The sequence below is a fragment of the Sabethes cyaneus genome, chromosome 3 (assembly GCF_943734655.1).
Source record: "Sabethes cyaneus chromosome 3, idSabCyanKW18_F2, whole genome shotgun sequence".
NCBI lineage: Eukaryota > Metazoa > Arthropoda > Insecta > Diptera > Culicidae > Sabethes > Sabethes cyaneus.
Window position 1 is genome coordinate 177,325,516 of NC_071355.1, and position 13,016 is coordinate 177,338,531.

At 39.5% G+C, this 13,016-nt stretch overlaps 1 protein-coding gene across 1 annotated transcript; it reads right to left on the reverse strand.

Moving 5' to 3' along the window:
- Window positions 1-8,048: 8,048 nt before the first annotated feature.
- LOC128740441 (alpha-glucosidase-like) lies at window positions 8,049-10,357 on the reverse strand. The gene is made up of 3 exons (XM_053835979.1): window positions 9,191-10,357; window positions 8,252-8,688; window positions 8,049-8,190 (listed from the first exon to the last, which is right to left on the reverse strand). The coding sequence occupies exons 1-3, from the start codon at window positions 10,355-10,357 to the stop codon at window positions 8,049-8,051; spliced, it is 1,746 nt and encodes a 581-aa protein (XP_053691954.1).
- Window positions 10,358-13,016: the final 2,659 nt, after the last annotated feature.

The window sequence follows — 13,016 nt, forward strand, 5'->3', positions numbered from 1 at the left end:
ATGAGTGACCGCAGGAACCACATTGCCGCATCGTGAATCGAAAGCCTCAGCCGTCGCTTGAATAGGCTCAACAACTTCCTGGTCTTCACCAGACCTGGGTCTCCTTGAATGACTTGGGCACCCGAGACATAGTCAAATGATGGATTCCTAGGTGCTTCCCAACCCGTCTGTGAGACAAAGTCGAATTTTCTAGAACGGCGTAATGATTTTTTTATCGGATCTGCTCTTGCAACGATGCCATCTTGGTATCCACTTAACAGATTATGATGAAATTCGTCGACGTAAACATTACACTCTTAACACTAGTGTCAATGAAATTTCAGATATTTTTAACAACATGCCAAAAAGGTTTTCCTATTCAATGTTTTCAATTTCAATTCAATTCAACAGCAAAACCCCGGCTGACGTTATCCTACGACTAGATCGTGTTTGTAACACAACCCAGCTAGCACCAACTCGTATATCAATGCACGAAAATTATCGTAAATATCTCTTAACAAATTCGAAATCATAACTAAAGCTGGACAAAGTGGGCTCAAGTTGATTTTCTATCATATATAATGATAATAGCTGACATACATACGATTTTCAGCATAAAATTGTATAGCATTACGAAGCGGGTCGTGCTTAATCGGATATTATCGTATATAAATACTTACATAGTCGTAACGCTTATTATTATTCATAATCACGTATATCGCCTCCAAAATAGTACGAATATGCCACTTTTGCAAATCAAATACGATTTATTAGCATGTATATCTGTACGTAATGCTGATTTTTATCTTTTATATACATATGAAAACGCTAGCTGGGAATCCTCCTTTTGGTTTTTTTGTTGATATATTTAACTCTATAATTTTGTATAACAGGTAGGGTAAGGAACGAGTTAAGCAGTGTTACCTATTTTAATCAGTTGAACATAAATGATCCGAAAATGCACTTTTTTATACATATTTTCAAAATATTTTGATAGGATCATCTTCACAAATCACTTAACCATACATTTGATTCACACAAACACAATTTACTGGGTTTCCGACAAGAAATATGATGAATTAAAAATTGTTGTCCAAAAACGTACATTTTTCAGCTGCTCTTCAGCAATCGCCACCTCGCTACTAACGAATTCAACAAATTTTCAGCACTGGTTACAACCACTCTGAAAGTCAAGCACTCAATTGTCACATACCATATTATTCACTCTCTTTTTTTCTATTATCTAAGGCTTTGTCACTAGCCGAAAGTTTTATTATTTTCTAACAAAACTGAAAACAAATTCTGAATTGACGGAACCTGTTCACCAGTAGCAGCAGCTGCAGCACAACTGATGAACTATCGTGTTGCCAAGACACTGTTTCGGTTCTGGAAATAAGAATTTTAAGTTTGAAATTAACTGAAACCTCCTATGATGAAAACGTGGTTCAATACTTTCAAGAGAAATGTACACACTTAAAAAAAAGTACCGAGTTCGGTAAAATATCGTAAATTTTACCGAACTCTGAGCAGCAGAACGTTCGGTAAAAAAAATTTATGATGCCAAACATTACTAATGATCCGTAAACGTCGATTGGCACCATTGAATTTTACCGAACGTTCGGCTGCTCAGAGTTCGGTAAAAAAATTTAAGTTTGTATGTTCATAATTAATTTTTCTTTATTAAAAACAACATAAAAGACAGCTTTTTCAATAATTTTCGAAGATTTTCTCAGTGATTTAATAAAGCAACGATGTGTTTCAATGTTATTTGCTTTGACAACACTGTTCTGAGTCGGATCGTTTGTACTGCTATATGTTTACCTCTTTTGTTCTCCCACCATCCTTATGAACAGCGAGTGAGACGTCAAACTCGCAGTTTCCCATAAGAACACCAGAGAATAAAAGAGACGACGAATACCGTTTGCCGAACGGTGCGGTGAGTGTATGCCCCGATAAACAATTTAGACAGATGGCATTTTACGCATCTATGCCGATACGCTATGCCGATTACGCATCAGATGCCGATTAGTAGGTCGCGGATAGGAACGCGAACTTACTGAATAGGGGGAAAAGTTCGAGGGATTTTTTAACGGGACGTAAAAAAATTCAGATTTCAGGATTGCTTAAAATAGCACCTTGCGGGTGACAATGGGTTCGGTGTGTTCAAAATTAGTTCCGCCGCTCCAACTTTTAAAGCGAAAAATCAAAAGTTTAGCTCAACAATAGTGTCTTCCAATGGTAACAGCTTGAAGAACTAAAGATAGCAAGAAGATTGGCATGCTGATATCCCCCACTTAGTCAACCCATCGCTTGTAATAAGGTAAAACAATCAGTGACCCGCTTAGACTGCTTAAAACTAGTTCTTTAACAAGAAAGTAGGGTCTTGTTAAAAAGCATTTTTCACGCCATCGTTTGATTTGTTAATTTTTGTTATGATCATGGATTTCGATTATTTTGAGTCTATTTGGGGCATAACATTTTTATTTTTTCCAGGCTACCTCAGAATTTCGTACTATAGGAAACAATTTTAAATGTGATGGTACAACAATTTAACTACTCGAATTTTATCGCTCGTGACATAAACCTAAATAGAAGTAGGCTGCTCACGTAACAACAGTTTTATCGCACTCGTATTGTCTAATGTATGACACTTTATAATAAGTCGAGCCAAATATAATAAGAGTGTAATAAAATCTAAACTGCTGATTGGCGGTTAATACAGTTGATAGTATAGGGTACCTATAACCTAGGAAATGTTGCTTCAATGGCACTCTCTTATCTAATTTTCTGCTCTGTCCCCTTCACGTCTTATCCCACTCTGTTTGGATACTACAACCACTATTATTTTTTTCTACTGTTCTCTCCATCTATTGGATCTATTGGATAAATTAATGGCTGACCTCATCATTAACGTCAGAAAACATGAGACAAAACAAGTTGATATTATTACTGCAGTTATTGCAATGTTTCGATCGGATGAGCATTAGAGATGATCGAGTATGGAATTTTAAACACGTGTGTCTGCCATGAGCAGGCCCAAAAAATATTTAGAAAACCCGTATCCGATTTGAAACAGACATAGAATAACAAATTGTTACGCGTACCCAATCTCTATTCGCTATATCTTAAATCTCAATACCCGTACCTAACCTAAACCTGTCAGGTACGGGTACGGATTTCGGGTAAAAGTACCCGTGCCCGACCATCTCTAACAAGCATTAATAACTAGCCTAGACCGGTGTTGTGCAAAGGCATCGATTCTACTCGAAGGCAAAAGGCACATCGCATAGTTTAATTCCCTTTTACACCTCCCCCCTTTAAAAGAATGTGGCAGAAAATGTTGAATTTGATCCTGTCATGGTCACTATCATTGACTAAATTGAAACGATGACTGATCAAGCCTAGAATTGGCTAGTCAACTGAATATTTTTGTTTTCGCCGAGCTTTGTCGAAATTATTATAGGGTTTATTTCTAATTCCCGTCGTAGTAAGTAAAGCCGTTCTAATTTTCATCATCATCATTTCATCATTTGTTGGATGGATTTAATGAATACTACAAAAGTTCTTGTGCTGATTTGATTAAAACACACTTACCTTCCGATCCGTGAACTTTGAAATCACTGAAAAGCGATTATTAAAGCATATTATTGTAATTACGCAACTGAGTTTATTTCTTAAATTCGTCGTACCGTTTAAAATCCGTCCATCAAAATTTTTCATAGTCGGAACTAAAAATCACAACAATGTTTACGAAGATAACGCGCATGTATTTGTGTAGCACGGCATGACAAATGTTATTCTGCAAAATTTCTGCAGGTCAGGCAAGTTTTCTTGGCTGTAGAATAACGACAATGTCTTGCATGAGATATTTTCATTTATGAATGACGGAAATTAAAACGATTCGTCGACATTTTTTTCTTCATCGCATGAAAAAACGTATGAAATTTGGCTGGTAAGACTTCTTTAATGAAAAAAAGCATTTAAATAGCTCTTAGCTCACTTTGATTAATCGCGTATGATGGTCAACAAACTAAAATATTAGGGAATAACTAGTTTTGCATTGCGTGTCATAAAAATGCTGATATTTTTAATAATTTGAGTTGGATAGGACGGGAATAGGCTATTACGACGAAGCAACAACATACCCTATTTCTATTTCTACAGAATCTTATGGAAGACACTTAAGTTTAAACAAAATCTAACAAACAGTCAACCAACTTGTGTCAAAGCGATTAGGATTGGCATTAATAATTTTTAATAACTAAGTCTTTGCAATAAACTGTAAATGGAAAAAGGTATGTCTATAGTATCTCTAGAGTGGCACATGACGTGAAAAAAAACGAGTGGAAAATTATATAAAGAAGGGTTATTAAAGCAGCGCTCACTAGGTTCGTAGTTCGTCAGCAGCAGCGTAGAGCCTTGGTGGCACGTGCTATTTCAAGTAGTCTTCTCCGTTCAATTTAATCTTGGGCCTCGCGTCACTAATTTTCCTATCGGTTCAAAAGTCGAACCATTTTGCACTTCGAGCCCCCCTGTTCTTTGCGCCGGTAGGGTTGCTGAAAAGAACCGTTTTCATCGCAATGTCATCCGGCATCCTTACAACGTGTCCGGCCCACCGTAGCCTACCTACTTTCGGCAGATGTATGATTGGAATCTCTCCAAGCAGCGCCTGTAGCTCGTGATTCATACAGTTTGCACTCCGCCAAATATAGTTCGCAGTACCTTCTATTTGAACACGGCAAGGGCGCGTATGTCCTCCGTGAGCAGCGTCACGGTTTCAAGTTCATAAAGAACTACTGGTCTAATAAGGGTTTTGCATGTTGTCAGTCTCGTACGGCGGCGGCCTTTGCCTCCTGATCGTAGGGTTTTGCGAAGGGCAAAGTAGGTTCAATTTCCCGTTTGAATGCGCCGCTGGATCTCCTTACTAGTGTTGCTCTACGTGGTCACTAATGATCTCAATTACATGAACTCATATGCCACTTTTAGTTCATTGCCGTCCGTGGGGGCACGCATTTGTTTCCCTTGAAGCTCTGTCTTTCATCGATTTGGTCTTCGATGTATTTATTTTTAGTCCAATCCTCCTAGACTTTGCTTTCAGTCTGGCGGGGATTGCCTCCGCCATTGCAAAGTTCCTGGCCATCCCAAGTAACAATTTGGGTTTTATTACACTCTTATGATGGCATTTAAGACCAAAATTGGTCATGAAAACTGTCATAAGAGTACAATAAAACTCACATTGTTGCTTGGGATGATATCAAAGTCATCTGCAAAGCTTAGGGGTTGGCTAATCTTGGTGAAAATCATGCCTCTCGTTTCGATGTCCGCTCGTCGGATCACCCGCTCAAGAGCTATGTTGAACAGCTTGTAGGAAAGGTCGTCACCTTGTCTCAACCCTCAGCGCGTCTCGATGAGACTCGAGAGTGTCCCCGAGATGTGCACGAAATACATCACTCGATCCAATGATAACTCTGATCAATCGCGTCAGTTTATCAGGAGAACCGTGTTCGTGTATTATCTCCCATAGCTGGTTTCGAGCGATTTTATCATATGCTACTTTGAAATCAATAAAGATGTGACGCGTGAGCACGTTGTACTCCCGACATTTCTGGAAGATCTGTCGGATGGTAAAAATTTAGTCAGTAGTTGCGCGAGCTTCCATGAAACCCGCCTGGTAATTCCCTACGAAATCCTGTGCTAATGGTGACAGCCAGCGTAACAGGATCTGAGAGCAGTTTTATACCGCGATAGTCGAGCAGCAGTAGAGCCGATCATCCTTTTTGTAGATTCCATTCCCCCGGTAGCTTCACCTCCTTTCAAATCTCGGAAATAACCCAGTATAGAGTCGTTTCCAACGTTTCTCGGTCATGTTTATAAAGCACTGTCGGTAAGGGGTGGTTACCAGCGGATTTGTTGGTCTTCAGCAATCCGAAATCTCGTTTGACTTCTTGAAGATTAGCTAATGGGACATTACTATCTTCCATGGATACTCCAAGGTTAACTTGCGTTCCACATCCTCTTGAAACTTCGCAATTGAGGTGTTCATCGAAAAACTGTTTGCACCTTTCGACCAGTTCGCGATTACTTCCCTGCTTACACAACTCGGGTTTCGATTTTTAGCCTTACGAGTTTGGTTTACCTTCTCGTAAAACTTGCTCATGTCATCAGCTCGGAATAGTTGTTCTAATTCTTCACGATCTCTATCCACCTTTTGGCGCATTTTACTCCTCAAGATCGTTATCAATCGACGTTCTCCATCAATCCATCCATCATTTTGTGCAAGTCCAAAGTCTCTTTTTCTTTTTTCATGTCTAACGCTCTGCCCAGATATTTTTTCAATTCAGATATATTACAAAATTTAAATAATGCATGAAATTTACTCATAGAAATTTTTTTAGGTCTATTATTTTGTTCTAGATGTCCTTTTCGTTCAAAAGTAAAAAAAGGAATATTCACGCATTAATTATTTTCGGAAATTTTCAGAATTTTTGTTTTCGAAAGATGATAACTTTTGAATGCATGGTCAGTTCGCGTCATGGTCAGAATGTTATGAAATTAGTATCAAAATGTCAAGAAATCAGTTCTGAACACATTTTGCATATTGCCAATTAAAAACAAATTTTATATGCGGCTCTGAAGCTCCAAAAGCGAAGGCCGTCTACAGACGGTCTTACCCGTTAGAGGATTTAGTTAGTATTTTTATTTAAAAAGCTCATGAAAAAAATCTCATTCGTTTGGCCATTTGGTCTCATATAATTTAGTACCAACATCATTAAAATCAATTGTAGTTCAAAAATCGTGACATTTAAAAAAAGAAAGGTTAGCAATAATGATGATTTTCAGCAGTATTCTAACTTAGGAAAGAATACTCTAGGAGTCTAGGGGCCAAAGAGAAAAACTGTGGGGTTTTCAAAGCGAAACAAATGCACTTAATTGAAGTCCGCCATGGACATAATTGAAGTTATAATTTGAATAAAACCCGCGCAATTTTAAATTTCGATGGTCTTTTTTATCAGTATTACATTGAGTGCCTCCCAGTTGGCCTTGAGGTATGATGCTGGCCTAATGAACCAGTCGTCGTATCCCAAGTAACAATTTGGGTTTTATTACACTCTTATGATGGCATTTAAAACCAAAATTAGTTTTGAAGACCACCATAAGAGTACAATAAAACTCACATTGTTGCTTGAGATGTTCGAATCTTAGCTAGGTGAGGCTGTAAGAGTCAACAGGATCGTAGCAACTGACTCTGCAATTGTACTGTACTCTAACAGCTGGCTGCGAAGTCTGTCGTATGAAAACAGAAAGTCAAGTTTCGATAACGGAATGTTGCACCTAGGCTACATTGAGTGAATTGGTAATAGACAAAGAAACAACATTTAAATTATCCGGCATTTCTGCTATACCATTTCCGGTGCCCCTCAACCAAGGGGAAACATTTTTTTAGGTGAATTTATAAATTTTCACAAAATAAAATGTAGGTTTTTCAAATTTTGAGAAAATTTTGTTCATAAATATTACAAGGTGTTCTATTTGCTGTCCATTTTTGTAATTTTTATATATTTCTCAAAGTCACAATCACAAGTCGAAAAGTCACATAACTGATATGGTAAACTCGAATAGTCGGAAAACCCATTTCTAGTATTACAGTAACTGAAAGCTATCGATATATAGTGAGAGACCATGCACTTCTACTCGGGAAAACAAATACACACACCGGAACGCTAATCCTTACAACTGATCCGGGTCGAAACGTTGATTGACGTATGTCCTTCTGATCATGAAGAATTGGAAGCGTTGCAGATGCCATTAGACAGACGTACAATAAACAAGATTAATGACTTATCATCTACGCGACGTTGGCCGCAAAGCGAAAATATAGGTCAATCGCATGAAATACAGTGACAGCTACAGAGAAAAACCACCGAGAATGCTAACATTGACCTATGGCAATTATTGACAGAGGGTGGCACACTCTCCGAAGGGCACAGCACAAATAATTTATCTTCGATTAACTTCCATCAACAACGGGCATTCTTTTTTCGTTTGCTCAGCTATACATCATTCTGTAACTAAACCAAGAGTAACCGCAAAACCATCACCAGCAGGGTCGAAATCGAAAGCTTAAGCGCCATCGCCGAAGACGCCAAATCGCCAAACAGAACAATCGAGTCGTACGGTGCCAACTTCACCTCGCTGATAGTCACGGTATCCCTGAAATAAGGAAACTCTTATTATTTTAGCGGCCAATGCCACTGAGTGCACCGTAAATCACCCTGCTTTATATGCGGAATCCGGTTGAGCCACATGAACCGTCATTTGTAGAGGAAGATTAACGAAATCCCTTAAATCGACCGTATCCGCTTGCCCTGCCATATTTAGTAGCGCCAGGAATGAATCCGCCCCACGGTACTCCCGCAGCAAAGCGTACACCCTGGTTCCGATGGTCCGGTGAAGGAAATCCCCATCTCGTACAGCTTTTTGCCGTCTTAAATAGGTCATATTCCGGAAATGGTACCACGTGCTGTGAGGCTCTTTCTGCTGCACGGCCACGTTCCGGTCGGCGTACTGCGGATGCACATCGAGCCATGTGGTTTCATTCGTACTGAAACCGGCACTGGTCGTATTGTCCCACTGCATCGGAGTGCGATTCGGATCCCGGTTGTCAAACTTTTCCGCTTCCTTGTAATCGAGCATACCGATCTCTTCGCCCTACGGTGGTGGTGAATGTGGGGGTGAGCGTGCGGTTCGGTGGCCGTCAGTGAATAGTGGCGCAGTGCAGTGTGATGATGGAAGATATGAGTAATTGAATGGATTGAAATTTTCTGCTTCTGTCAAGTGAATCTGATAGATTGTTCGGGTTTACAATGCTGATTGACTTTTTTTTTGGCTGTATTGCAAATATTAAAAAGCAGTTTCTTCTGTAAAATGATGCATTTTAGCCTGGATTTATGGTTGCCCAATAAAGAAAACTCATCAAGCACTTAAGCAAAGATCAGCAGTTATTTGCTCCTACCAGGCATGGCAAATGTTTGAAAAACAAAAATAGAAATCCCTAATTTTTGACTTATGATAAATTTAAAGAATCGAAGAACTAAGTTTTAAGACAAAAAAAGCTCTTTAAAAGCCTTAGGTTAGCTAGGGACGAGACTAATTCGTGGCGAAAAAAGTAAAGATTGCAAACACCAAATGATGAAACAAGTATAAAACTTACATAATAGGTAATGCTGGTTCCTGGAAGCATATGCACCAACGTTATCAACTGATCAACTCGGTTTGCACCGACTCGTGTCGCTACCCGGGAATGATCGTGTGATCCGGCCACCCAGCTGGGCGTGTGCCGAGCTGGCATATGATTCAACCACCAATCGATGGATTGCTTCAATCCGACAGCATCCTGATCGCTCTTGAAGTCGTAAATCAGCTGAAAGTTGAACGGCATATGGGCACCCTGACGCGTTCGATTTGCACTTTCATAGTACAACATGGTCCCCTGGATGCTAGAGTAAGCTTCCGTCATAAGAATGATTGTCCGATTGTTTTTCTCCGAATACTGGTCCAACAGATCGCGCCAGTCGTATACTACCCCGTAGACGTTTTCTATATCTTTTGTGTAGATGTGGTTAAGATAGTCATATTCTCCTTCTTTACCCTCTCCAGACAAGGGCTCATCTCGGAATTCCTCGTCTTCAAACAAATGATTAATAGCATCCAATCGGAATCCATCTACGCCATAGTCCAGCCAAAAGAATAACATTAGGGTCATTTCTTCCAGCACCAATGGATTTCGGTAGTTTAAATCCGGTTGCTTTTCAGTGAACTGGTGCAGGTAATACTCCTGTCGTGTCTCGTTGAAAGTCCACGCCGATCCACCGAATACAGATATCCAATTATTGGGAGGAAACCGTACTCCATCTACCATCTTTGCAGGCTTCCAAATGTAGAAATCGTCGTATTTAGGATCCTTTGCAACAGAGCTAGTGAACCATGCGTGTTCATCACTAGAATGGTTCGGAATAAAATCCAGCAAAACTTTGATACCATTGTTGTGTGCCTCATCAACTAATTCTTTAAAATCCTCCAAAGTCCCGTACTCTGGGTTGATGTTATAAAAGTCGGATACATCATAACCAAAGTCCATATTAGGCGACGGGAATGGTGGACTCAACCAAACAGCATCGATGCCCATGTCGGCCAAATATTTCAACTTGGAAGTAATACCAGGTAGATCACCGATTCCATCACCGTTGCTATCCTTAAATGAACGGGGATAAATTTGGTAGAATGTGGCATGCTCGTACCAATCCTTCGGCTCAGGAACACGTATATCGGAAGCGTTCGAAACGGATAAAAGCACGGCTAGGGCCACCAAGAGCTTCATCTTGTTTGCTCGCCAGATCGAATAGTACTAAAATCCATCTTTCATTAAGACAATATCGATGGCTAACTATGGCGGCGATTGAAACCGATAAGGCATGGGACGTGACTATTCTTCTTGTCACCTTTTTACGGTCAATCTGATAAGCCCGTTCCATCAAACGGGGGTGTAAAACTAAATTCGATACTCACTTATTAAAATGGCCTAACCGCAATATGTAAACAAACCGAGTGAGAGCTATTTTCTGCTGGACTAGCATAGAGAAAGACGCCCCCACTCGGTTTGTTTACCTTTGGCAGTTAGGCCCTTTTGAAAAGTTGGTGCCGAATTATTATCTATTATCGGCAGCGGCTTTTCGATAGACGGTCGAAATTTGAGAAGAGTAGTAATATGAAAAAATACATTTTTTGATTAAATCTTAACGGAGTTTCAGTGCAAGATTTAAATTGAATGACGGAATCAATGAATTGCGAATAGTAAACAGTAAATTTTTCCATAACATTATTCTTTCATTCGAAGAAAATGGCAGCTAAAGCAAAGCGAGAGCCTGTAACAGTCTACAGAAAAACTGCTCTGAGTAAAATAACGTGCTGCACCTGGTTCTGTTACTTTATAGATAGTGATTCCGATGTGAACCTCGCGACGATCTGCGTGAAGAAAGGCCCAAAAGATTTAAATACGATGAATTGGAGGCATTACTCGATGAGGATCTTTATTTAAGGGGTCATAAACAACTAAACATAATGAAAAAAAATCATTTTTGTTTTATTTTTGTTCGATTCTACAGACTCTTCTGCTTATTTTGACACTCATTTTGTAATGATCCGACCACGAGAAGTAGATGAAAAACGATTATACACTTATATTCCAGTGTTCCAGTGCCTCACAAAACAAACTCGTTACAATTTTGGCGTTTGCGCCGCTTCTGTAAAAATACGATTTTTAAACTCCAAGTTACTCACTAAGTCAGTTTCAAGAGATTGCATCCATTGGGATTGGTTCAAAAGCAAGGTTTTTTATGATTAAATCCAAGGCGTCTATTTTAAATCTAAGTGATAAAAAATGAATTCCTTACAATAATTTAAAGAAAAGACGTTATCGGGGCTTTCCGGCAGATTTGTGAAAGTACAAACTACAGTGCGAGCTGAGCTAAAATGTTGTGCACCATTCACAGCTAACACGCCCTCGGTTCTGGGGCATTTTGCCGACGTGCTACTGAAATGAATGTGACACTGCACCGTGGAATTTCTTTCTTTTGTATGGTGCGATGCTAGACGTGTTCGGATCGCACTGTGCGACACCGTGCGAAAACCCGTCAGTCGAGTAATTTATTCATTCGCTTTCATTCGACAAAGGCATGCATAGCTGTTTATAAATATGTAGGGCACGGGAGTATCGCGCCTGAGTTCTTTAACAGCTCTGTCACTTGCACAAAATATAAATGTATAAGATAGAAAATTACAAAGAACGAAATCATGCAAGGTTCGCTGGTACCGTGCTGATCGGTACCGAGCCGAAGAGCAAAGCACCACGTTTAGGTTCTTGGGTTCTAGCACCGACACTACGTTCTCAAAAGCACTCAAGTGCGATGCATACATGAGCCAGTAGCGACTATGTCGCCCTGAGTAGTGTTTATAGTAAGTCAGCTGCCCAGACTTGCTTCTACTTTGTCGGCTCGGTCATATATTTGCGCTGCGAAAGTTGTAATACGTATTTGGTGGGCCCAAGTCAGCGGTACTTATTTTGAGCTGTTGAAACCGAACAACCATTACTAAAGAAGTGAACGCTGCACGAAAAATGGCCATAATACTAGCAAAAGCACAAAAAAGTGATTCTACAGAACGACAACGCTCGGTTTCACGTTGCCAAAAGCAATTTGGAAACTGCCTGGGAAACTCTACCTGAGAAAAATTTTGACAACAACATTGACAAGGGTAGCTGATATCCAAAAATATCGAAAGTTATCCAAAATTGGCGTAAAATTGGGGCATAAAAGATATTTTCTAAAGAGACTTCATGTGTCGTGTTTACCCATAATGGAGCCAAAGGAATAAAGTATTAACATTAATATTGGATTTGACCAAGTCGATCACTCTATTCTGGTGGCAGAAATGGCTCGACAAAGAGCTTTTCATAGCTTCGTCGAATGGCACAGATCATAATTGCTTAACCGTTTTCTTATTGCGAAGATCGGAAACTATGAATCATATAGCTTCGTCAGCTCATCGGGTATACCTCAAGGAAGCTACTTCGGGCCTCTGCTTTTTTCGTAGTTTTTCAATGACGTCAGTTTTATTTTACTCGCAAGATGTCGACTACTTAATGCGGATAATCTGTTTCCTGTGTTACGATCTTGCGTAAACTGCAACGATATCCGGCTAATCTGTTTGAATGGTGCTGCTGACCTTGAGTATACTTAAACTCTATTAGATCCTTTTCACACGCCGAAGACAATCGATTCTATGAGACTACACCATATCTGGGCAGTTGCTCTGCATTTGGACAATGTGCAATGTTTTTATACACTTTGACTTTAGTGTTTCATATGTTTTAAAAAATCGTAAAAAAGGAATGATTATTTTGATGTTTAGTTGGAAGGAATAGATTATACGCTTGAGAATTTGTCATCTGTATTAGCATTTATAAATCTGAATTATGCTAG